Genomic DNA, 27532 nt, shown 5'->3' with positions numbered 1-27532 from the left:
CCTTCGCCTAACGCGAGACCTGGCCGGGGCAAGGGGCGGGGCTTAGCGGCTCCTAAAACGGAAGTGGCGGCTGAGGCGTTTCCGGGACAAGATGGCGGCGGGGCCGGGCTCGGAGCGGAAGCTGGTGCAGCAGGACGAGCTGCGGCAGCTCATGCGGGAGAAGCGGCGACAAAGCGCCGCGAAGAAGCGAATCGAGGCGCCGTTCGCGAAATATCCTTTCCCGGCCCTCCCCGGGCCGCCCCGGAGCTTCAGCGGCCTCGCGTCAGTAGCGCCGGGGCTGGCGCGGGGACCGTGTGTCTCGCCCCCCGTGAGCCCGGGCCCGGGCCCGCGCTGCCGGTCGGTGTCCCGCTCTCAGCCGGTGCCGGGTTGGTCCGCGCTGCCCCTCCCCCGTTATTAATAAAAGTAACAAAGATCCCGCCCAGGCTCGGGGTCCCGCCTGCCCCCGGGCCGGGGGCTGCCCCGCGCTGGGTCGGGAACAAGCCGGGACTCCTCTGAGTTCCCACTAAAAGCCCCGAGTTTGCGATGCTCCCGTCATGCCCGAAACACAAACCCCGTCGTGCGGCCCAGGGGAACCCTGCCCCCGCCTCCCCCCGAACAGTGACCGGGAACAATCGCAGTGTGAGGGGCTGGGTCCCCGAGCAGGGTGGTGGAGATCTGAAGGGATTGTTACACCCGAGGAGGAAAACCTCCTTCACGTCTGTTTCCTTATGCTTTGCCCTTCACCAGCTGGGACAATGATGCTGCTAGTTAGTTAGGCATTTCTTTAGTCATAAGCCCTGATCCTGCATCACCATCTACAAGCGCTTGGCCCGTCTGAAATCTCATTAAAATCAGGGCAGCTCGGCACAAGTGCAGTGGCCTGTGCTATTGGATTATGATATAGAATGAAAGCTGTAAATAGTAAATTATAAATCTTGGCTACTTGAATGCATCACAAATACTTTGAAATTACACATCTACTCTTGTACCATTTCATGTTCTAGTAGTCCTGCAATGACACAGTGGCTCCTAAACTTTATTGGTTCACATACCATTTTACAATATTGTTTTGAAATGAATGGATGGTACACTAGTGGTAACACAATTTGGGCATTCCTGCCTAGCACAATATAGTGTTTTGCTTATAAATTGAAATACTTCTTTCACGATAAAACCCTGAAATGTAATAGTAATGGAATGTTTTTAAGAATACTTACGTTGTGGGTTTCACTTCCTCAGCGTGCCTTTGAAAATGGTGTGTTAAAAGTGTCTACAAATTGGAATTTCAGAATTATAATTTTGAAGGTTATGTGATCTTGAAATATTTCCTCAACTTCAAAATGTACATATAATCGTTTAGGGCATTTAAGCTGTACGTTGTGCAACACCCAGATTAAGGGTGAACTTTTGTGGCAAACACACATACTAGGGAAACAACACAAAGAGGTAAGACTTTGAAGATATAACAAGATTTATGAGAACAATTTTTAATCTTTGTGTTTGAGTAACTTGTACAGATTCTAGATTAGATAGTGGGTGTGATGATGGGAACTTGTACCATTTAAAAAAAATTGTACATTGATGAAGTGATAGTGGCACTCCATGATGAGCCATCAAAGCAAGTCATGGATGCAGGTGTTTAATAACTATTATGACATTTACAGGCCCATATATGGAATATATTTGCAAATTGTCAGTAGGTTTCTATTTGTAATTTAGGATAATGGCTACACTTCAATAAGTGGCCCATGTCAGCTAACTTGAGATTGCAATTTTATAAAAGCAGCAAAGAATCCTGTGGCAACCTTATAGACTAACATCTATAAAGTTATGGATTCTTTGGTTCATCTCTTTAAACATCTGTTAGTCTATAAGGTGCCACAGGATTCTTTGCTGCTTTTACAGATCCAAACTAACACGGCTACCCCTCTGATACTTGCAATTTTATAGTCCTTCAGCCAGTGTAGATGCAAGAGCTGGAGCCCAAGCCCGAATACCTATACTGCAATTTTATGGCCCCCCAGGCCCGAGTCAGCTGACACCGGGACAGGCACAGGATTTTTGTGTTTTTTTTTTTGCATTGTAGACATACCCTTGGAAACATTTTCTGTAATTTTAAAATGTAAATATCTGTTTAACAACTGTATGTGTCAAGTTAGCTGAACTCCCAGGTGATAGATAGGTACTTGATTTTCTAAGGGGTTATTGTCAAGGTACATTCACATTAGGAAAAATGATGGGTTTTTTTTTTTTTTCTTTTTTTTTAAACCATGTGTTAGCTGATACACAGTGACTAATGTGGTAAAATCCTAGTGTGGGCAAGACAGCTTGTTTTTTTCACTTATTGTAGCAGGTGTGCCTCATGGATATCTTGACCCGCTAACACACGTGAAAACTACAAGCTGCCTTGTCAATACTAGGATTTTAGCATGCATTTATTACTTTGTGTTAGCTAGCATGCAGTTAAAAAACACTTTTTTTTTTTTAAATGAAGGCAAGGCCTTAGTGAAGCAAGGAGCTGGCTCTTATATTGGTGGAGTGCTAATAATTGATGGCTTTAGGCTAGATCTTGGATATAAATGCATTTAAAAAAAATTTTGAATCTGTCTTGTACCAATCAAAACAGCTACTACTGTTTATAGAAAATTCAGAGATTAAACTAAGTAGTTCAAATATCATGAATAAGCCTGTATGGAAGTTATGGAATCTTTGATTCATCTCTTTAAGCAGAATATCTCTAACTGTGTGACTTTTGGGGACTTATGCATGTGTATATTGAGTAGTCATGATTGAACAAATTTCACTGAGCTGGCACATGAGAAACTGGGTTGCATGGGAAGGTAAAAATCTAAAGCTAAAAGTACTGGGTTGTCAGAGAGACATGGATTCTGTGCTCTATTGTCTATCTTGTGGGGGTTTTTAAGTGAAAACTTACATAGCTAATGGTGTCTGTGCACTTCTGCCTTTTTCTGAGCAGAAAAGCAGCACTTAAGAGAGAGCTGCAGGTTTCTCCCGTCTTCTCCTAGCACTACCTCTGCTGTGACACTGAACTGTAGGTGCTAATGGTTTTAAACTATTAATTAAATGTTAGTAAATTATTTTAAACTCCTGAAATTCCCTTGTTTTGCAGTTAATACTTCTGGCTTTTTTTTTTTTTTTTTTTACCATTAATAGATTATTTTTACCTTTTCCTCCCCAAGATGAGACCATGATTTTTCACATAGCTTAACATGACAAACCACTGGCTCCAGTCATGAGTATGTTGACTATCCTAAAATAAGTGCACCTGTTGCGTACTAGGTATATGCGAGAGCAAGAAATTGGAGGATGAATTTCATGCTTCTGAAATTCAGACTTTCCCATGAACAGCTATGATTCCAGTAACACTGTATCTGAGTTCTTGTTGCAGTCAAGTGATGCTCTTTTACTTCTTATTTATTTTGTTTTTTGCTGGGCCTCTATTTTTTTTACCTCAGGGTAGAATTTACAAATATGTTTTGTAATAATTGTGCAAAGGAGAATGCAGTGGTCTAACTTCAGGTCTCTGTTAATAAGTTAAGGACTCTTTACTTAGAAGCTAGCATGTGACTATATTATAGCATAATTCTCATTTGTAAAAAGAAAATTATGCTATATTTGCATTGCAACTGGCAAATCTCACTACCACTTAATGTTGTTTTTAAAAAAGATCTAGACCTCAAGCACACCTTGTGGCAAGGCAGAAAAAACAATTTTATTTCCAATTTTTAAGAGCGTATGTACTAACAGATAATGGCATGTGAACAGATTAGAGAGAGAGATGCAGGAATATATAATTTGATAAAATAACATAATTTATTTTATACTTCTATTTTTTAAATTTAATCCCAATCCTGTTGTGTAGATTTAAAAAAAAATATTTCTTTGAGTCTGATGTGAAACTCATATTTTTCCAACCCTATCCATAGGGTTCAGGTAATGGTGACTTGTGATGTGGACACTTCTTTTAGAAACTGAAGTGAACCTGTCGACTCATTTCACTCAGGCCACTAAAGGGCCATCAGATGATAGCAATTTTAGGCAGTACTGACCTGGATCATGTTTAAATCAATGATCTAAAGGTGAAAGACCCCACTGTCAATCTCTTGAACCATCATATCTGTTCATTTTTTTAAAAAGTGATTATATCACCAATCCTAGCATTTATTGTATAGCATTTACAGTACCTACAACCATTGAAGTACCTGTAGCTTTGGGCAGGTCTACACTACTGCTTAAGTTGATCTAATTTACATCATTTAAGGGTGTGAAAAAGACACCCCCGAGCGACGCAGTTACAGCGACCTAAGCACTGTTCACACCAGTGCTATGTCAGCAGGAGATGCTCTCCCGCCAACATAGCTTCTGCCTCTCATGGAGGTGGAGTAATTATGCTGATGGGAGAGCGCTCTCCCATTGGCATAGTGTCTTCACCAGATGTGCTACAGCAGCACAGCTGCATTGGTGTAGCTGAACCAGTGTAGTGCTGCTAATGTCGACCTGCCCTTTCATTCCTTACTTCACCTTAGATCAGTAGATCTCAACCAGGGATACGTGTACCCCTGGGGGCACACACAGGTTTTCCAGGGGTACATCAACTCATCTAGATATTTGTCTAGTTTTACAACAGGCTACATAAAAAGCACTAGCGAAGTCAGTACAAACTAAAATTTCATATAGACAATGACTTGTTTATATTGCTGTCTATATTAGACACTGAAAAGTAAGTGCTATATTTATATTCCAACTGATTTATTTTATAATTATAAGGTAAAAATGAGAAATTAAATGATTTTTCAGTACTAGTGTGCTGTGACACGTGTATTTTTATGTCTGATTTTGTAAGCAAGTAGTTTTTAAGTGAAGTGAAATTTGGGGTATGCATTCACACTAGTGGAAGGGGTACATACAGTAGTCTGGAAAGGTAGAGCCACTGCCTTCATTACCTCAGTTGTTGTAAGCTTGATTATGTCAATTTCAGTGTTTCAGAGGTGTGCATGTTGTGAAAATGTGTTCTGTAACTTACTAAAATAAAGGTTTCTAAATATTCTGAACTTTAAACTCCAAGGCCTGGTCTACAAGTATAACAAAATGGAAAATAGGAAATTAGGTCGGTATTAACTACATCGCTCAGGGGTGTGAAAAATTGATGCCCCTGAATGACGTAGTTAAACTGACGTAACCCCTGGTGTATACAGTGCTAGATCAACCTCAGCCTAGCTACCACCTCGGGGAGGTGGATTATGTACGATGACAGGAGAACCCCTCCTGTCGGAGTAGGTAGCGTCTTCACTGAAGCACTACAGTTGCACCACTGCATAGCATTAAGTGTAGACAAGCCTTAAGCCAGAGTCATTTTTGAGGTTTTGAAAAGGAGAGTCTCTTGAATTTTATTTGCTGATTCAAACTTTTTTTTTTAAACAGAAAATTGCAGAGTTAAAAGGTGCTAAACAGACAGTGCCTGGGCCTACAATTAGCATATCATCATCTCATCCTGCCAAAAGAAAAGTTTCTGACACAGAAAACCAAGAAGTAAAGAGAACAAAAGGTAAAGCAATAAATTTATTCAGTATCTGCAGTACTGCTGAACTGTAATCTGACTTTCTATATCTTGAATGCTTTTCTCCTTTATGAGAGAGACAAGGTGGGTGAGAGAATATCTCTCTATGGACCATCCTCTGTTAGTGGAAGGTACAGGCTTTCAGGCTACACAGAGCTTCTTCATGTCTAGGGAATAAAAGATAAAACATCATGTTCATTGTCTCTCTCATAACCTGGGACCAACACGGCTACTGCAACACTTTCTCCTTTATGGAAGAGGGAGAAGGCAGGTACTCTGACTTTTCTGTTGATGTTAATTTTATTTATAGATATATGAAATTAGGTAAATATGTTGTTTTTATGGAAACAAATGTGATTTGAAATTTGATATCAATGAAGCTTTACTTCCACACTTCCAGAAATACTAATTGTAATATATTTTCCACTGTTCTGACAGAAGCAATTTTCTTAACCTTCACTTTGTTATACTAGCTAATGGCCTTACTGTGGCTGAGGGATGAATAAGGGCTAGATCCTGCAAATGGCTTTGCATGAGTGTAGGAGTGGAGACTTTGCACATAACCATTTCTGTAACATTTGTAGTAGTATCATATTGACTCAGCTTATCAACATGATGTCATGGTTAGGGCCCTACCAAATTCATGGCCATGAAAAATGCATCAGGACTGTGAAATCAGATTTACCCCATGAAATCTATCTATGGTGGGGGAGGGGCAGAGCTGGGGGCATCCAAGCCAGGGACTCCTACCGTGCACCAGGCTACGGTGCTAGTCCCAGTGGGGCTGGGGAGAGATTCCTCTTCCCCTGCATGAACGCACTCTGGGAGAGATCAGACCCGGGAACCTATCTGGCTGCAAGAAGCTCCGTGGCTGGTGCCTTCAGAGATGGGCTTTTCTCCTTTGTGTCACTTCTGCACTGCCTTCAGAGCTGGGCTGGGTTCTGAAGGCAGCTGCCGGAGATGTTCCCAGAGGTGAGCCTGATCTCCGTAATCCTGAAGGGACTTCCTCTTCCCTTGCACGGCTGCTCTCAGGCACTTCTCCTGGCTGCAGAAAGTTCCGCCCTCTCCCCCTGCTTGTTTACTGCCCCCAACGCTCTGCAGCTGTGGGGGAAAGGGGTCATTGTGCTCCTTTCAGATGCAATTATTAGCTTGTTTCAATTTAAAAAAAGTCAGAAACTTGACAGGATATTTTGATTGATGCTTTAGGACAGCAAATAAAAGTCAGGGCTCAACTCACTGATTGGTAGATATGGGCATTGAGGCAGTTTTCTAATGTAGTGATCTCAATTGGTAGCCTACCGGAAAACAAGTGAAATTACTTTAAAACGAGTGTCCAAAGCAAATCAAAAAATCTCTATAATCATTACTGCAGCGGATCGTATGACACAGTTTGGAAGTCAAATTCTACATGCCGATGGTGACAAACTATTTTGTACAAGCTGTAATGTTTTGACAGAGAGCTCTGAGACCCATCATTTATTTAGAATGGAACTTGTGGATGCATTTGCAAGTGCTAATATACTGTTGGAAAACCTGATCACCCAAAGCTGCATGAATTCATTCAACAGGATGTACAAAATTCCGGTTGCTTACCAAGTGTGAATCTACAACAGGACTACCTTCCAAAGGTTTTTGCTGCACATTTTGAGAAGAGGAAGCCTCAAATTAATTAATGTGAGTCTTTTGCAATTATTTCTCATGAGTCCACTGATGAGCAAGACAACTATGTACTGCACGGTCTGTTTGATTTTATTTCTGAGAAGGCCAAAGATATACAGACAGGAAAGCTAACAGTGCCCGCCGACTACGTTTACTTGGATGCTGTTAACTACATTACGATGTAATTAAAACCATTTCAAAATACGATGCAGACTTTGTCAAACTATCCGCTTTCATAAGCGACAATGCAACTTACGTGACGAAATCTTTCAAATCTGTTCTCCAAGGTCTAATGCCAAAAGCTGTCCATATTACATGTAATGCACATATGACAGCTCACTGACACGAGAAATTGTGATGAGTTTGGTGAAGTTGATAAACTGGTGAGCTACATTAAAAAGATCATTAAACGCTGACCTCGCTGCAAAGTTCGATACAGGCAGCACATTGCAAACATGACTGAAATGACTTAAATCGGGGAACAAATAATTGCACTTCCCCTAGAGCCAGCAATTACTTGTTGGAATTCCTGCGTTTGGGCTGTACAATATCATGCAGCTCACCTCAAGTACTACTCAGGGTTCATCTCAGAAGAGCTAACACTGACACCAAAAACGCAGGTTTTAACAGACCTTTCAACTCTTCTAAACAATGCACAGCTGAATGAGGAAGTTCAGTTCATTGCCAAGAATGCCACAGGACTGATGGACTTAATCACTTGGTTCGAATCTCAATATGTCACAGTCCACCAAGCTTAAAACAAAGTAATGGATGTACTGTTCTGGGCTGAAGCACAGTCAAATGAAAATCACTCTGATAATGCTGAGTTAAATGCCAGTGCTCAGCAGGTGTTTTCTTGCGTGGCAAAGAAGCTCAGAAAATACTACTGCTATGGGGAACCGTCAAGCAATGTAGCAAAAATGGCGCAAAAGTTTCAACAACCTGCAGCGGGGTTCCTAAAAACTGGGCATATTTTTGACTCTGCACAAATGCATCTGTTGATGCTGGATTTAACTTTGCCTAATGCAATTCCTGGCTTTGACAAGAATTGTAGGCTGGAGATTCCTGCTTACAAAAAGATTCTGAAAGAAGTGAACTGTACTTTGCCTGTGCTACAGTTTTGGAACTCAGTGGAAGGCAGAATCCACCACCTTGCAAGGCTAGCTCGGCAGTGTCTGACAAGTCCAACAAAGTCCATGAATGCAGAGAGAGCCGTGTCTAAACACAAACAGGTGTTCTTGGCGCAGAGACAGAATGAAGAAAGGCACAGTTGCTGGATGCTCTGAGAGCGGCCGTGCAGGCGAAGAGGAAGTCCTGTTCCTCCTCAGCTGGGCTGGGACTAGCAGCTAGGAGCCCCCAGCTCGGGGGCTCCCAGCAGCACGGGAAAGATCAGATCCATCTCCAGGAGACTCCCCCAGCTGCAGGAAGCCCCATGGCTGCTGCCTTCAAACCCAGCCCAGCTCTGAAGGCAGCACAGAAGTGAGGGTGGCAATCTCATGACCCCCCCCCTTTGGGTCAGAACCCCCCACAGTCACAGCACCCTGAAATTTCAGATGTAAACATCTAAACCCCTGAAGGTGACTATTTTTAAAATCCTGTGACTCTGAAATTGACCACAATGTACCATGGATTTAGTAGGGCAATAATCATTTGTATAAGGTGTATATTTCAGTTTGGGTTTTTTTATGTGGAAAAGTTGATTACATAATATTGATTTCTGATTGTTGGAGTATACAGCAGGGGGGATCCGGCGACAAGAGGGAGCCCTGCCGCTCCCGGTCACTGCGGGTGGCAAGAGCGAGCCACGTTGTTCCTAGCCACCAAGGGGGGCCAAATAGAGCCCTGGAGCTTCTGGCTGCTGCAGGGGGGACCCCAGCAACTCTCAGCCACAGTGGACCACTGGGAGGATCCCCAGAGCTCCTGGCTGTCACCGAAGGCAGGGGGGACCCCCTGCAGCTTGGAGCTGCCAGCGGAGAGAGACTTTGGAGTCCCCAGTCCCTCCCCTGCCCAGGCTACCCATTTTGTCATAGGTATTTTTAGTAAACGTCAAGGACAGGTCACAGGCTTCTGTAAATTTTTCACGATTGCCCATGACCTGTCCGTGACGTTTACTAAAAATAACCATGACAAAAATTTAGCCTTACTCATCATTATAAATATAATTTTTGTTTTGTTTTTCTCATCTTTTGTTTAACGGCAAAGCAGTCATAAGTGACTCTTGACTATTTTGCAGGTTCAAATGACCAGCCACAGACTTCTGCGTCTGGGTAAGTAGATCCTTTCATTTACCTATTTGTGCAGCCTTTTGCCAGCTACAGTCCTTCTTTTTGTTTTTTTCCCTTTACCCTACCTCTGCACCTGCTGTGGGTAAGGATGTAAACACCATGAGCCCCTCCCTCATATAGTCTTGACATGGGCGCAGACCCATAGTTTAGCAGCAACTTTTTCAGCTGCGTGAGCAAGATAAAAATCATAGGAGTGACTCAGAACCAGTTAGAGAACAAGTATTCCCTTACTGTCATTACAGGGCTGTACTTAGTGATGAATGTACAGTCTTGCCCTAAGAGCTCAAAGCACAAATCTTAATTTTTTTATGTTTTTATAGAGAAAATTCTAGTTAAATTTTAGAATAATTTTAGTCATTCTATTGCTGTTTTCTAACCTGGGAGTAGAGGGTGAGGAGAGAAATATTTGAGGGTGAGAAAAGCTATGTGACACCAGATGACACCCTGCTGAAAATGTACTTGAAAGCTGCCTGCTTTGCGCCCTGCTCCTATGGTGACATAGAGGAATGCAGTCCCAGGTAGGAGCTTGAACAATACATGTTTCTCTTGTTTGCTCTGATTGTGCTTAGCTGCTAGAGCATACAATGTGCTGTTTGGCCCTACATAGCTGCAAATGGACAGTTACTTACCCAGCCCAAGTAAATCTGTTAGTTTTTGTGGTGCCACCGGACTCCTTGTTGTTTTTGTGGATACAGACTAACACGGCTACCCCCTGATACTTACCCAGCTTTAGTGGAAGCTACAAAATGAGCAAAGTGCAGTATAAGTTAGCAAGCTAAAAAAAAACACATGGGAAAGAAAGAGGCGTAAAAAGATAGGCAGCATGAGAGAAAATGAAAAAAGATGACGGTGACTGAAATGGGACATATTGCTTCCACACTGTCTTTTTCTTTCTAACATTTTTCCCTCTGTAAAAAGTTTTGGATCAGATAAGTATGCATTGAACCTCATCAGGCCACGAGTACTGCCTGTGAGATAATGGAGTTTACCCTTCAAACGTTATAGAGCTCAAACTTGGTTGTCAATGTCACTTTTCTGAAAAAGAAGAGAGACTTGAGCTCATCTCGACTGAGACAGCCTCTTGGGATTGTCTACACTGCATTTTAAAACCCGTAGTAGCAAGTCTGAGTCCAGGTCTAGAGAGTCAGGCTCGTGCTGTGTTGTTAAAAACATCCACGTAAATGTCCAGGCTCAGGCTGGAGCTCACCTCCCTTCCTGGGCTTCAGAGCCTGACCTCCAGCCCAGGCCACAGTGTCTACGCTGCTTTTTTTTTTTAGTACCTTATCATGAGCCTTCTGAGTCTGTAGACCCAGGCCCTCAGACTTGCTGCCATGGGTTTTAAAATGCAGTGTAGGTGTGCCATAGGCAATCTGTCAGAGCGAGACTGGACTTTTCCTTTGCCGGGTAGTGTTTGCTCAATCTTATGCTGAGTACTCACAGAAATTACACAGTTGTGGAACTTGTATTTCTTTAAAATTTGTAGTTATGGGTGGCAGGTATCAAAGGCCGTGGGAGGCTGAGCCTCTCCAGACAGCCCTGTGTGGCCCTGCCCATGCTCCATCCTCAGGCCCCCTCCTTCCTGGTGCTATGCTGCAGTGGGCTCTTTCCCTTTGGTCCCTGGCTGGGGCTAATGGGAGCTGGCCTGTGGCCAGGGACTCCGCCCTGTTCTTTGGGGCAGGGTGGGGGGCTGTGTCGCTCGCCCAGACGGCACTCTGGGGCTGGAGGGTGGGATACCACCTGCCTGGCACTCTTGGACTGAGGGCACTTGAGCGGCCCAGGGTTTTTTGGGGGGAGGGGCTCTGGTGGGCGGGGCTTTGGGCAGAAGGGGCAGGTAGGGCCGGAGGCTAGTCTCCCCAAGCCCAGGGTTCACCACCACCCATGTTTGTAGTGATATCGGTCACTGCAGTGGCTATTTTTAAAAGGCCCAGTTTCCTTTGTATGTTACATTAACATCTTAAAAACACAAAGGCCAACGTTTTCTACCTTGGATGCTAAAGTTATGCTTCAAATCCATATTTAGGTGCCTAAATATGTGATCTCAATTTTCAGAGCTGCTGAGCTCTTAGTGACTTCAGTGTGTGGGTGCTCAGTACCTCTGAAAATCAAGCCTTTTATTTAGATGCGCAGTTTAGACACTCAGCTTTGAAAGTGTGGGTCTCACTCTTGATATTGGAAATGGGTGAGATGTAATACATATGAAAAATTAAGAACAGTTTATTATAATTTTATGCTACCAAGGTTTAGGTAACTTTAATATAACTGCTTTATCATGAGTTTCTTTTCTTCCCTGTATGTAAAATATATGCACATTGCTTTGTGAATATGAAACTGGTATCTGAATCCATGTAGCTTCAGGGGACATGATAGGGCAGTTACACTTTGGTGTGGGACATCTTTTTTTTTTTTTTAAACCCTTTTGTTCTGTTCTGCAGATGCTAATACAGAATTAGTACAATAAATGTGTTTGTAGCACTGACCTCACCAGATATGGTCAGCTTAAAAAGAAAACAACAATTACATGTTGGTTTCTAGGTGTTGGTGATTTTATATTACAACAGCAGGTACACTGTTCAGTATATTGCATTATCTGTAGGAGATGCTTAAGGTTCACAAAGTAACTGTATTTCAAACATTGTTCTGTAACTGGTTTTGTTAAAGTACAAATATTTATATCTTGCGTCCTTTCCTAGGCTACCCAGAGATTTTTTTGATAAAGCAGAGCGTGCAGACACAAAAGCACTGCCTTCAAAGGGTCCAGGGCCCAGTTTACTGACAGGAGATTATGATGAGGAGGAGGAGGTGGAGGAAGAGGAAGAAAAAGACAATACTAGCAAACCACCTAGTGTGCAAAAAAATGAAATTCCACCCACAGCTCAAGAAACAGTAGCTAATGCTCTACCAGCAGGTAACTTTGGACTGTAAAATATAAAATTCAGTAAGAAGAAATGGTTGATTATTTTATTGTAAATTATGCTGGTAGGTATTTTATAATTATTAGACATTTGAAATAGCACTGATGGGTATGTTCTGTTTGGGGTTTTCTCCTTGTTAATTTTCTTATCCGGTATATTTATGGAAGTATGATTTTTGTCAGGTGACTGTGCTAAAGTTACCCATGTGAAAAAGATTCTTGCCAATGTATTTCATTATACAATATTTTCCTAGCATCCCAGTAATATTATGTTGCTATTATCTTTCATTGCAGTGAAGTTTGTAGAATTAAAATATGTAATAATGCGTACAACATACTAATTATTTGAGCCACCCGGTGGAGTATTGACTGGCTAGTTTTGTTTCTTGATTAACACAAATGGTACTAATTGAAATTCCTCTTTAGTCAAAACTTTGTGTAGAAGCTTGAACCATAGGTCCCTTTGTACATAAGGTTGTGCATGTCTTTTCTTGTAGATTTCTTTGACAACAAAACGACAGCTGCTCCCATAGTCTCCCATTCAGGGTCTATTCAGAAAGCGGAAGTTCAAGAAAAGGTAGTGGAAAGGTAAATTAATCAGATCAAATGTTAAGAGGAAATGCAAATAAGTTTCACTCTTCCAGATAATATACATAACTTTGACCATATTTAGGTCTGTCACTTTGAACAGTTAGAAGATTCGTCTCACTTACAGCAAGCTGTCTTGTTTTAAGCATTCCAAAAGATTTTCAAAAATAGGAACCTAAAGTGATGGGAAAGCATTTGGGTGCTCACTACTTTTGAAAACACCTAGGAGCCTAACTTCCAGCTCTGAGTTCTGGAATATTGACCCAAATCTATTATCTACTCAGCTCCTTGTGTGTTTGATAAGATTTAGCTGTAGAAACAAATTTTGTTGAGATTAACATCCAGCTAGTGCTGCATATGGAGAAAAAATGCATTTTTTTACATTTCTAGTTCTTCATCAAAAATATACTGGTCTTTGCTCTTGACATTTTATCTGTGGAATTAAAGATCACAGTAATAAGCACTAGATCAAGATAACTGTCCGTTATTTTAACATTTCAGGAAAGAAAACACTGCAGAAGCTTTACCAGAGGGATTCTTTGATGATCCTGAGGTGGACGCAAGGGTAAGAGATCCTTTTGTTTATTTTTCTTCAGACTTACGGCATGGCTACACTTGCATATGTAGAGCTCTTTGAGTTAAATCAGCCTTCGTAGAGCACAGTAGGGAAAGCGCTGTAGTCTGTCCACACTGACAGCTGCCAGCGTACTGGCGTGGCCACATTAGCAGCTCTTGCAACGGCCACAGAGGGCACTGCATTGTGGTAGCTATCCCAGCATGCAAGTGGCTGCAACGTGCTTTTCAAATGCGGGGGGAGTGGAATCTGACAGGGAGTGTGTTGTGTGTATGTGGGGGGAGATAAAGTGGGTTTTTGCAGAGCTGAGAGCATGTCGGCATGCTGTCTTGTAAGTTCAGACAGCAACAGACCTCCTCATCCCCTCCCCGCCTCTCTGTCTCTCACACAGCATTCCACAGTAATGGTTGCTTTGTCTCGGTGCAGATAAGCAGCCAGCTATCAAACGGCACTTTCAAAGGGCATATCCAAAACAATGACAAGAGTGGCCACTTGACTTAAGGGAATTATGGGACATTTCCAGAGGTTGATCAGAGCGCAGTAATGCAACACCTCGTTCACACTGACGCTGAGGTGCTCCAGCGGGGGCGCATCAAACGTTATTCTACTCGCCGAGGTGGAGTACCAGGAGCGCTCTAGCCATGGAGTCAGAGCGCTCTATGTGCCTTGCCAGTGTGGCTGGGTAGTGAGCTAGTGCGCCCAGGGCTCCTTTAATGCGCTGTAACTTGCAAGTGTAGCCAAGCCCTTAGTAATACTCAGATTAGTGGGTCCTTCAGTCCAAAATAAGTGAGAGTGACTCATTAAATGGTTTTGTGTTGATGTATGTGAAAGTATTAGAAGCAAGAGGAAGACAAAGGACAGGGTAGGCCCATTACTCAATGGTGGGGGGGAACAATAACAGAAAATGTGGAAATGGCAGAAGTGCTAAATAAATTTTTTTTTCAGTTTTCACCAAAGAGGTTAATAGCGATTGGACATCTAGCATAGTGAATTCCAGTGAAAATGAGGTGGGATCAGAGGCTAGAATAGGGAAAGAACAAGTTAAAAATTACTTAGACAAGTTAGATGTCTTCAAGTCACCAGGATTTGATGAAATACCTCCTAGAATATTCAAGGAGCTGACTGAGGAGATATCTGAGCCATTAGTGATTATCTTCAAGTAGCCATGGAAGATCGGAGAGATTCCAGAGGACTGCAAAAGGGCAAATATAGTGCCAATCTATAAAAAGGAAAATAAGGACAACCTGGGGAGTTTCAGACCAGTCAGCTTAACTTCAGTACTGGGAAAGATAATGGAGCAAATAATTAAGCAATCAATTTGCAAACACCTAGAAGATAATAAGGTGATGAGTAACAGTCAGCATTGACTTGTTAAGAACAAATGGTGCCAAATCAACCTAATAGCTTTCTTTGAGAGGGTAACAAGCCTTTTAGATAGGAGAGAAGTGATAGATGTATTATATCTTGACTATAGTAAGGCTTTTTATACTGTCTCGCATGACCTTCTCATAAACAAACTAGATAACTACAACCTAAATGGAGCTACTATAAGGTGGGTGCATAACTGGTTGGAAAACTGTTCCCAGAGAGTAGTTATCAGTGGTTCACAGTCATGTTGGAAGGGCATATCAAGGGAGGGCTCCACAGGGATCAGTTCTGGGTCCGGTTCTGTTCAATATCTTCATCAGTGAGTTAGATAATGGCAGAGAGAGTACAGTTATAAAGTTTGAGGACGATACCAAGCTGGGAGAGGTTGCAAGTGCTTTGGAGCAGGGGTTCTCAACCTTTTTCTTTCTGAGGCCCCCTCCAACATGCTATAAAAACCTCCACAGCCTACCTGTGCCATAACAACTGGTTTTCTGCATATAAAATCCAGGGTCGGCATTAGGGGAGTAGCAAGGAGGGAAATTTCCCGGGGCCCCATGCCGTAGAGGGCACCGTGAAGCTAAGTTGCTCAGGCTTTGGCTACAGCCCTGGGTGGTGGGCTTGAGGCCCTGAGCTGCAGTCCCACGCGGTGGGGCTTCAGCTTTCTGCCCTGGGCTCCAGAGAGTCTGTCGCCAGCCCTGCGTAGCAGACCCCCTGAAACCTGCTTGTGGCCCCCAGGGGGCCCCAGACTCCTGGATGAGAACCACTGCTTTGGAGGATTCAAGGAAATCTGGACAAACTGGAGTAATCATCTGAAGTAAATAGGATGAAATTCAATAAGGACAAATGCAAAATACTCCACTTAGGAAGAAACAATCAGTTGTACACATACAAAATGGGAAATGACTGGCTAGGAAGGAGTATTACAGAAAGGGATCTGGGGTTCATCATGGATTACAAGCTAAATAGGAGGGAACAGTGTGACACTGTTACAAAAAAAAAAAAGCGAACATCATTCTGGGATGTATTAGCAGGAGTGTTATAAGCAAGACACAAGGAGTAATTCTTTGGCTGTACTCCATCTTTTGACTAGGCCTCAGCTGGAGTATTGTGTCCAAATTTGGGCACCGCATTTCAGGAAAGACGTGGCCAAATTTGGGGAAAGTTCAGACAAGAGCAACAACAATGATTAGAGGTCCAGAAAACATGACCTATGAGGGAAGATTGAAAAAAAATTGGGTTTGTTTAGTCTGGAAAAGAGAAAACTGGAGGGGACATAACAGTTTTCAAGTACATAAAAGGTTATTACAAGGAGGTGGGACAAGAATTGTTCTTCTTAACCTCTGAGGATAGGACAAGAAACACAATGGGCTTAAATTGCAGCAAGGGAGGTTTAGTTTGGACATTAGGAAAAACTTCCTAACTGTCAGAGTGGTTAAGCACTGGAATACATTGCCTAAGGAGGTTGTGGAGTCTCCATCATTGGAGATTTTTCAGAGCAGTTTGGACAAACACTTGTCAGGGATGGTCTAGATAATACTTAGACCTGAACTGGGCTAGAGGACTGCTTGAGGTCCCTTCCAGTCCTACAATTCTATGATTCAATGTATATTAATTTAAGGACATGGAAGGGAAGATTGCTAACAGTGGGGTCTGAGCATCCTTTCAGACTGAGTTTATTCTTGGCAGTTATTTGCAATACAGCTTTCTCATGGTTTAAAGGGAGTTTTATTGAGGCTAACATGTCTGCTGGATGTTAGGAGTGAAGATGTAAGTAGATTGCTGTGTGATGTACAATACTAGCCCACTCAAACAGCAAGCTAGTTCTCACCCTTTCTTTTGCTGCCCTAGTAGAAAACATTTTTTGGCTGAGGGAGAGGGGTCATGAGAGGTTTGGGGCCAAAATCACCATAAAACGTTGAAATTTTGTTCTGGTCCAAATTTGCAACATCTTGTATACCAAGTGATGTCCTTACTTTGTATTCACTTATGAAAATAGCATAACTTGGTTTTTGGAAGACATGCAGAAGGATCTATTTTTACATTTGTGCATAAAATTGACTGCAAATTTGATAGCTGTGCACATCTGCACACACTCATATTGCTTTGTCAAATTGGCAAACCATGGGATGGGATGGAAATTTTCTGAAAAATTATTTTTCTTTTCATTGAACATGTCTCTGTATTGAACATGCCTAAGAATTATGAACACTCTTGGTGTGTTAATGATTTTACCACATGGTTTATAAAGCAAATACTTGCAGCCGCCGTCTGTCTTAGTGTGAGATGATGCCGTAGATGTTTTTAATGTCTCCTTATTACATGCTTGTATGTGCAGAAGAACTATTAATATAACACAGCAATAATGAATGCTGCAAGAAAGCAGCCTCTTGTTCAATTTTTTGTATCCCTCCACAATCCCACTCTGATCTTTACCATCCTGTACCTATTTTATTTTCTTTGGTGGGATGCTTTCAGTATTGGCCATGCCTCTAGGTATGCTTGCATGTGGCGTGCATAATAGCTTTCTTCACGCACTGAGAAATGGGGATACTTAATTTTGAAGAATATAGTTGAGAAGGGTAATGTATGTTTTGTAAGTGATGAATTGCTCTACTGCAGAAAAGTAATTAGAGAACTTGCTGCTAGAACTGCAGTAACCATGCTTGGCGTCTGAGATGTTAGCCTTGATACTAGGACCGAACACTGGTATCTCAAACTTACATGTATGCTGTTACCTGCAGTAGCACTAGCATCAATGATATTTTCCTGCCACTCTACATGAGCCCTGCAGGAGCTAGAAGATGATTAAGAGTTTCATGTTGTCTGCACCAGAATAATGTACATAGTATAATCTGTAGAGTGCTTAGAAGTTTGATCCGTACTTGGGGGAAACTTAAAATAACCATTTATTTTAAAATGAATTCTTTGTGTTGCTGGTGTAGATGAGGTGCTAGGGGTTTGGGTTATTGATAGTGGTGTCTAGAGCTGTGATTCGAGTGATGTGCAAGTGAAAGAGGGGAGAAAGTCCTGCAGGTGATGGATGCTGTGAGCCAGGGACAGTCTGCCAATGCATAGGCAGTGCCAGTTAGTGGTCTGTCTTTGACCCAGGTTCTTAACGCAATTCACAAGCACGTAGGCATTGAAAGGAACAGTTGCTTTATTTGTTCGCTGCCGGTGGCACAAAGCTCTTGCTAATCAGCTCCTTCCAGTTTAGCTCATATGGAGAGGAGGAGTACCACCATATTGGTGGAGCTATAATCTCAGACTCTGTTACAGTGGTTCTAGGCAGGAATCGCAGACAAAATGTTCGGAGATGCTGCCTGTTTTTGCAATTTTCTCTGGTTTTGTGTGTTTAAAAAACACAGCTCTTTGAAATCTGGTATTAATATCAGGGGTTACTAATGCATTTAAATGTTTGATCAGATACACACTTCAAGGAAAAATAATTGTCTTGTTAGTGTTTAAGTTTATTATAAGAAATACAAATAGTCATGACTTACAAAAGGTAAAACCACACTACGTAACAACAATACAATACATCTAACCATGATAGGAATAACCACAAAACAGAAATATGGAATGATGGAAGTGTTATATCTCCCAGTATGTAGTTTGCTTTCAAACTCTTCAGTTAATACTATGACTTATTTTATACTGTTGCATATTGTCTAATCAATCAAGAACAAAGCATGTAAATGACTGGTCATTTTACATGATAAGGATTGCCATATTGGCAAAAGACAGGAATGGATAAAAGGAAAAGAAAGCTAAAGTAGAAAGGAAGCTCCACAAGTTATTTTATTCAAACTGTTTAGTTCCTCTTAACTCCATTACTCATCCCAAAGTAGCATAGAGTAAAGAATGGTGACCCAGACATTATTAGTCATCAAGCACATGATTCATGTCACAACCTCTGGTGAGAGAACTAATTGTGAGTTTTGGGCATTTCTGTTAGTCTTGGATTATTTGGTTCATTTGCCAGGATGCTTTGCTACAAGCACAAGGCATGACTGTGATCACCTACATTCCTCGTGCCCTCTGTGCGGACCCCAAGCCTCTGCACTACCTTGTGTAGGAAGAGCTAATCTCCCAGCAGACACTACACACCTTTTCTCCCAAGTGCAGGCAGATCCTGTTTCTTCATCCCACTTCAGTTCCAGCATTATTTTTGCAGACAATATTCCCACCGTTTCTAGAGTCAGTAATTAATGTTCAGTATAATTGAAAAGATTGGATTAGAGGTATTAGTGGCAGACAGCTCTAACAGTTCTTATGCTAGCCACTAAATTGAAGTATGGGGGCAACAGTCAAGATGGTAATCAAAATCGTGATTTTAAAGGCAGATATCTCAAAACCCACTAAGACTGGGTTGTGCTGCTGTATACTATTGGACAGATGGGGATTCACAAACTATAATTCCATGCAATGGTAACTGGACATTGAAAACAGTCAAAAATAGAGGCTATCATATTACCAGATAGGCCAGGTTGCTTTCAGCATCCCAAATATCTTGTGCCATTCATTTGTGGTCAGCTGCTTTCCCTCAATATTGTAATCATACATTTTGTACAGGCAGTGGTTTTCCATTTAGGTCTAGAATCAGATTTTTTTCTCCAAAATCATGAAAGATGACTGTTTGTTTATATGCATTATTTGAGCCAAAGCATTTACCTGCTGTTAAAACTTTCTTAGTAAATAGCAGAATATAAGTTTTGTTTCTCCTATTGGTTTTAGAATGCCAGCGAGAATCATTAGGCAGTTGCTAAAGAAGTTTGGTTTTTCACATTCACTAGGTGCGAAAGGTTGATGCTCCGAAGGATCAGATGGACAAAGAGTGGGACGAATTTCAGAAGGCGATGCGACAAGTCAACACAGTAAGTGATGGAATCTATCTTTATTGCTTCTAAATACAATACATAATTGGAAAAACAGCCATTTCATGCAGCTTGGCAGAGTGAGTGACGTACTGTATTTTTTGACTGCTTGTCACAATGCAATGTGCAGTTAAACACGCTTTACAGCTGAGTGAAAGGTCCTCGCATTTTACACTCTAGGAAAAGTTAAGTGGAAAGAGCGTTTGATGACAAACATATCTAATTAAATATGCTAGGGTGGATTTAAGTGAGATAGCAGGCACACCGTGACAGTTTCCCATCTGCAGGCAATGGACTGTATTCCTAGCTGCTGCTTCAGAAAAGTTGCCCATAGAAACATTTAATTTTAAAATCTGAAAATTATACCTCTCTCTCTAAACATCTTAACCCCTGTAAAAGCTACAAGAGTGTTTGTTTGTGGTGAATTTAAACTTGACAAACACCCCTAAAGTTGGGAATATTTTAGAGGAATTTACACAGAACACATCCTGATTGGCCCCAGTTTTTCTGTATCCTAATTTCTTACTACTTAGGGTTGCATGAAACCTTGTATCAGAGTCAGCTTTTACACCTCCCCGATGTACACTGTACAGGACATTGTGGTAGATACTTGGTATTCTCACCTGCTGCCTTTAATGTTTTTAAATTCTTGAATTGAAAATAATTGATCATAAATAACTGCTAAGAAAACTGGTACAGAACAATTTATCATTACTTGTTAAAGCAGTACTATAGATAAAGTAAACTTTCATACAAAAACCAATAGTGGATACATTTTGTTAACATTAACCATTCAAGCAATTCTTCAGCATAGGAAGGAATCTTCTCAGTTATGCGTGGACCATTGGTTGCATAGCCTCTCCCAGACATTCAGATTTGAGAAAGTATATGCTGAAAAAAATAACAGGTTAGAAATACATTGGAATCAAGTGGGTATAGATAATACTTCTAACAGGCTTACTGTACATAATTGGTAAACACCAAATGTTGGTGTATATGTTTTGTTGCATCGTAAGCCTTTTGATGGATGTATTTGGCTTTATATTCTGTTTCAAAACTATTTTTAATATTGAACTAAAAAATTCAAAAGGAGAAGGAGCTCTAGACTGCTTAGGGATTTGGTGTAGCATTTCATTCTTTCCTTTTCACTGAACTTTAGCCCAAGTCACAAAGACTTTTCCTGTATGTCCCGTTAACATACCTCTTGGAGGAGGGAAGGTCTATATAGGATTGTGACTTTGTTACAGCATACTTTAATCTCTTGTTTTTAGTTTCCAGTATGCTCTTTTACTGAAAAAAAGATCAAATGGGGCTAAACTTATTCACAGCTTTTCTGGTTTAGATTTCAGAAGCAATAGTGGCAGAAGAGGATGAGGAGGGACGTTTGGATCGTCAGATTGGAGAAATTGATGAGCAGATGTAAGTAGATCAGTCTTTCTCAAACTTTGCTTTCTGCTCCCCACTGAAAATGGGTATATATTTGATAAGACTCTGAATGCATGAAGGGGGAGGGATAGCTCAGTGGTTTGAGCATTGGCCTGCTAAACCCAGGGTTGTGAGTTCAATCCTTGAGGGGGCCACTTAGGGATCGGGGCCAAAAATTGGTCCTGCTAGTGAAGGCAGGGGCTAGACTCAATGACCTTTCGAGGTCCCTTCCAGTTCTAGGAGATTGGTATATCTCCAATTATTACCTAAGTTTCATTTATACCCTGCCATGGCAATGCTTTTAAATATTCACTGATCAAAGTGTTTTAATTTAAAAAACAGTTTGTTTCCTGACAATGAAATTTTTTTAATACAATGATTAATTTGGGCAGCAGCACTATATGGGTGTTTACTAAGACAGACTGCACTGGGAGCTCTGAAAACAGTAGGTAAGGGCAGAGGCGTGCCCAATAAACTATAGGAACAAGGTTCATTTCTTCCTACGCTCCATCTGTGGATTCTGCATCATGTAGAACTCCAGTGAACTGACTATATTTGATAACCAAACTCTTAAGCAGCTTTTAGTAGACTGAACAAAAAATTACGAACATCATTTTCATGTGATAATTCATGTCTTAATTCTTGGTGACTACCTGGGCCCTTGGTTCTCATGACAATTATTTGAAAATGTTTGCTGAATGATGTACCTTATCATGTGAACCCTCACTAGCTGCAATGTTCCATTGAAACAGTTGGACACACATTAGTCTAAGCTTCAGCAAGATCAATGAATACAGCTTAGTTTGACATTTTATGGTGATGTAAATCAGTCATTTTGTGTTACATGTACAATTCATGACAAAGCTATTGATTGAAAGCAAAGGAAAAGATGTGTGTGTGTGTGTGTGTGTTTGTTAAAAACTAGCAACCATCTTTAAGCGAAAAGGAGATGTTCACACTGAAGCAATAGTTAACCAGTGTGGCAGATTTAGAAGCTACTTAGATGGTATTAATGATAATATCAAAGTCAAGTTGCTTCAACAGTGATCTTGTAATTCTGGAGAGAGCTTTGACTAAGAGCCTGAAGGTGTTTAAACAGTCCCTTTTACCATCACAGTTTAAAATCTCATGATTACATGGGACCAAATTGAGGAATTTGTAGGTAGCTGCGAAGGTTGTTGCTATTGATAATTTATTTTGTCTGAAGTAGAAGTCCATGTGGCCAGACTTTTAGCTTCATGTTATATTTAGAACAGCATATTTGAATGGAGGCAATGTTCTAATAGCCAGTGAAGCTTTTTGGAAACCGTTGTATTTTCTAGAGCAACTCTTTAAATGGAGTACATCCTCAGTGCTGGGTGGGAGTGCCTCCTGTGAAGCATCTTAGACATTTTGTGTTCAGTTCCAAAAGCCTGTCTTTGAGTGTGGGTTCCAATGGGCTTTCAAAATTGGTAATACAACTGATTGTTGAGAAATGGCCATTGTGGTTCACTCCTCAGCATCAATCCAAACTAGCCTGGTAAAGCTGGTGAAATACAGTTTGGGGAGTGTAAGGTCAATTGCCCTTTAAAACTGATGGTATTCTAGATCAAATGAAGTATCACAAAGTGCAGGTATACTCTGAAAGTAACTCTCTGAACATGACATTATGGTGTTCAATGGTCGACTCTATGATTAGGATCCAGATTTAAGCTCTTTTCTCTGTATTGAATCTACAGGGCTAATAGGAGTGACAAGAAGTAAAAAGCTTATTGAAATCAAGTAAGCAGAATTTGGTATTTGCAAGGAACAGATCCTGTTCACTAGTAAGAGTTATCATTTTTACATAGTTATTTTTCAGAGTCAAACTGCACTTTAAAGCAAATGCAAAATCTGACGACGGCCAACCACAAGTTCTTTAAGATGGTGAAGTGCCAGGGCTACAACACCTTGTCAGGCTTCCATTTAAATGTACTATTTCTGTGTGTCATAACAGATAGCAATAAAAATCCATGTGCTCCCCTTTCCACCTCAGGTGAAATAACATCTTAGACAAAAATTGAAAAGATTGGTTTGAGCTTTTTCCTTCTCTACAGAATTTGACCAAGTGGTTTCATATTTTTTATTTTTTTTAAATCAAATTGTCACAGGATTGTGATTTGATCTGTCATTGGTTTTGACATCTTTGTAAGAGAAGCTGTGACTAAGGAACTCCACTTCATTCTGCTTCCACAGGACTACAGCAAAATGTTAAATAATCATGTGTGTGTCTATTGTGAAAGGCTTATTTGAATTTTAATGTTTGTATGTCTTTCAGGTTTTTTGACAGAAGGAGAAGCATTCCCAGTATTGTGGGAAAATCAGTTTTTTTTAATTGGCAAAGGCCATAAATGTTAACTAACTCTTTTTACCTTTCTACAGTGAATGTTACCGCCGTGTTGAGCTGCTGCGTAACCGCCAGGATGTAATGAAAGATAAATTTAAGGAAGCCATGAGATTAAGAGCAACCCAGGAGAAAGAGGATGAGGATATTGGTAGTGAAGATGAAGGAGAATTGCAGGATTTGCTGTCTCAAGATTGGAGAGTGAAAGGGGCTTTGTTGTAGCATTTCAGTGGCATACTCAGTATTCTGTTGATCTGTGGTATTACTTTTTATCAGAAGACTTTTTTGTTAAAATATTTATTTTTAAGAAGGATCTTGCAGATACTATTGAGGTTAATTGTAAAAAATATGTCCGTATCTCTGTAGGTCTAAAATGGAGTATTATTTTGTGTAAAGGTTGTACATTGTAAATGTTTTACAAGTTTGAATATAACTTTCCTATTAAAATTATTATAATTTCCTACTAAAATTATTTTAATGAGCAAGTAATTTTATAGTCAATATAGACTTCTGGGAGTGTAACATATACTAAGTCAGTGCTTTGAGTTGTCCTGTGCTGTAGTTCCTACCAGCCAGTGTATAGTGTCCTTTCAGATAGGAAACTCGGCTTTATCCAGGACGTTTTAGAAGTTACTAGTAAAATGTAGCATGTTGGTCGTCCAATGTTTCACTCTTTCATATGTAAATGACCTAAGAATCCAGAAACATTGAGCAACAGATTGTGGAGAAGTTGTAATACTCTGATCTCCTGCCATGCTATAGTGGGCATGCATGTTGCAGAAGATTGTGCTGGACTCAATCTGTTGTTTTCGTTAATGCAGTTACAGACTGGAACGTGTGAAAACTCTTGAGCAGAGGGATGAAATGGGTATGCAACTGCGAGCACTGCACTGGAAACCTAGGTGGCGTTGGAAGAATAACTTCAAAATAAACCTAATTTGTTTTAGTTGTAAATATTTGAAGCTTTCGAGGGAGCCTTGGAATTCTGTTTTCTTTCTCTCAAGTGTGCAAATGGGTAAATAACATTTTAAAGTTAAGACTCAGTGAACAGGACAAAATTGAGGTAACATAAAAAGGGAGCAAGAAATGTACTGAGATTCAGTATGTACTAGCTAAATTAGAGCCAGATTCTATTTTTTAAAAATCATATGCTCTTTTGATCTTTGCAAGTCCCCAAAGCCCTCAGATTTACTGAGCTAGCAGGAACTTCTGAAAATCTGTATGGATTTTTCAGTTCGGTCCCAAGAAGTAGAGTTGTGGAAAGACAGCTTATTTTTTTTACCTCAGGTTTTGGAAAAGATTTGTGTTTGGAAATATATTACAAGGTTGGTTTGGAGAGGAAGAAAAAAAGGAATAGAATAATCTTACCACAAAATTAATTCAAGTCAGTCTGGGTACAGGTTATATCTACTGATCACCATAGTGTTTTATTAAGGGAAAAAATGTTATTGCTCACTAAAGGTAGATGTCAGTTTTGTAGCATCTGTCACAATGAACATTCTGTGTGAGAACTGCTGCCAGATTCTCTTGACCCTACTTTACTTCTTCTACTTTACATATTCCAGCCATGTGTTTATAACAATGTTGTGAAAAGTAAAATTCTTTTAAAATGCTTAACAGAACAATGGATCACTATGTTCTGACCACATATACTGGCCTGCATGCTTGATATTTTTTGCTTAATTTTGTAATAAGTACAAAAAACAAGCACAGCCAATACTTCTAAAAAAATTTCAAGTATAATTTTGCAACTAATGATCTCTGTCATTGGTAATATCCAGAAATTTGGCAAAATGGTTTCCAAGAGTCACTGAGTTATAAATAGAAACATTCAAAAACTAGAAAAACAAATCTTGAACAGCGTGGCAAGTTACTGATTTAACTGGCAAAGAATAAACATGGCAGTATATTACTACTTTGAATTTCAGTATTACTGGATGCATATCATACTGCAATGAGTGAAATAGTGAGAGTCATTCCTCAACAAGAGGGGAGCTAAAGTTCCTGTTCAGAAAGATGGAGGCAATGGGAATGTTTGTTTAATGACTGGCAGTCTTGCTATTTTCTGTAAAATACAGTTTCCTTCATTTTCCATAAATTCTGGGAAGTGTCTGATGTACAATTTTCCCACTGCATACTCTTTCCCCCAACCTCCCCACTAGTCCACCAAGGAGAGCTGCACAGCCTCTTAATTCTGATATTAGAGAGACAAGGTGGGTGACATAATATCTTTAATTGAACCAACTTCTGTTTGGTGAGAGACATAAGCTTTTGAGCTTACAAGGAGCTCTTCTTCAGGTCTGGGAAACTTAATCAGTGTGTCACAGTTAAATATAAGGTGGAACAGCTTGTTTAGCATAAGTAGTTAACAAGGATTTCAAGGGACCATTGAAAGGTTAACGATTTATGCTCAACAATCTGTTCCACCTTATATTTAACTGTGACACTCTGATTAAGGCCTGGTCTGCACTGCAGTTAGGTTGACATAAGCTACCTTGCGCTGGCCTAACTGTTTACTACACTAAAATGTAGCTCCCACTGATGTACCTCACCCACTACATCAATTTAGGCCTTGTCTACACTACTATGGTAAGTCGACCAAAGTTACGCTACTCCAGCTACATTAATAACATAGCTGAAGATGACGTAGCTTACGTCGACTTACTGCAGTGTACACTGCACTGCATCGATGGGAGACACTCTCCTGTCAACTTAATCATCTTCTTCTGGTGGAGAGCCAGACTTGGCGGGGAGTGCTCTGTGGTCGATTTAGTGAGACTAAACCCACTAGACCCGCTAAATCAACCCCTGCTGCATTGATCGCAACAGCGTCAATCCCTGGTAAGTGTAGATATGGCATCAATAACTGCACCTCCACGAGAGGCGTAGAGCTTAGGCCAACGTAGTTAGGTTGATGCAGTGTCAGTAAAGTCACTGCGTTGCTTACATTGACTGTTGCTGCCTTTCAGAAGCTGTGCCACAACGTCCCACAGTGACACAGGGCTCCTGGTGAGGACGTGCACTGCCTACACAAGAAGAGTAGTGTGGACATGCAAAAGTGATTTAATTACTGCAGTGGCTGTACTTCAACATAATTTAGGTTGACTTGCCATCATTTTGTAATGTAGACTTTCCCCTAAGGTTTCCAGACCTGAAGAAGAGTTCTGTGTAGCTCAAAAGCTTGTCTCTCTCACCAACAGATGATGTTCCAATAAAAGATATTACCTCCTCTCTGTAATATCCTGGGACCAAAATAGGTACAACACTGCATATTAACTGTCCTCCCACCCTAGCCTCCTCACTCTTCGTTTTTGTATATATAGTTGGTATATAGTTAGTTAGTGTTCAGTTCTTTATAGTTGTCTTAGTATAGTTGTTCTAGAGAGTAGTGTGTAAGGGGGCCAACCGCGCTGCGGGGGCTGTTCCGTCTCGGAAAGAAAACGAGATGCGTCCGACCTCCGTCTGTGGACCACCGACGGACACGGGCAGTATTCCGCAAGCCTCGGCCGGGCGCTCCCCCCCACCCCACGTCGGCGGTCGGTCGCGCGCCTGAAAGCGCGGATGGCACGGGCTCTGCCGGCTCCCCCCCCACGACCACCATCATCGGTTGCTCAGCAGTGGGGTTCTGGGGTGCCCTGGGGTCATCGGAGCGCAAGCATTCCGCTTCCCCACCCAGAGGAGAGGATGAGGACCTCATATAACTAATGGTCGTTTCGACACTCCAGTGCCGTGGCACTGCCTTTTGTGAAGACCATACAAGCATCGCTGCTGCAAATCTCTCCGCTCAGACAGAGGTGGTGCAGTACGCTGCTGAGGACCTGCCATTTGAGGCCTATTCTATTGAAAAAAGACCGATTCGCGGATACAGACCTTGAAGGTCTTTCGGTCCCCCGCAGGGCAGCGTTACATCACCCTGCGCCTCGCAGGAC

The 27532-nt window shown here is 41.2% G+C and overlaps 2 protein-coding genes across 2 annotated transcripts in view; one reads left to right on the top strand and one right to left on the bottom strand.

Moving 5' to 3' along the window:
- The first annotated feature begins 76 nt into the window (after nt 1-76).
- Nucleotides 77-25676, top strand: ZNF830 (zinc finger protein 830). Its single transcript, XM_039521365.1, has 10 exons — nt 77-210; nt 1326-1425; nt 5422-5545; nt 9450-9483; nt 12192-12406; nt 12910-13000; nt 13502-13565; nt 19736-19816; nt 21159-21235; nt 23642-25676. Exons 1-10 carry the CDS (start codon nt 92-94, stop codon nt 23823-23825), a joined length of 1089 nt encoding a protein of 362 aa, XP_039377299.1. The 5' UTR covers nt 77-91; the 3' UTR covers nt 23826-25676.
- Nucleotides 19822-27532, bottom strand: part of LOC120396454 (poly(rC)-binding protein 3-like) — a 585054-nt gene continuing 577343 nt past the window's right edge. The window contains exon 14 of the mRNA XM_039521363.1: nt 19822-20707. Coding sequence (XP_039377297.1) covers nt 20647-20707 — 61 coding nt within the window. The 3' untranslated portion in view covers nt 19822-20646. The remainder of the gene's footprint in view (nt 20708-27532) is intronic.

Source organism: Mauremys reevesii, linkage group 2 (genome assembly GCF_016161935.1).
Source record: "Mauremys reevesii isolate NIE-2019 linkage group 2, ASM1616193v1, whole genome shotgun sequence".
Lineage (NCBI taxonomy): Eukaryota > Metazoa > Chordata > Testudines > Geoemydidae > Mauremys > Mauremys reevesii.
This window is presented reverse-complemented; position numbering and strand designations above follow the sequence as displayed.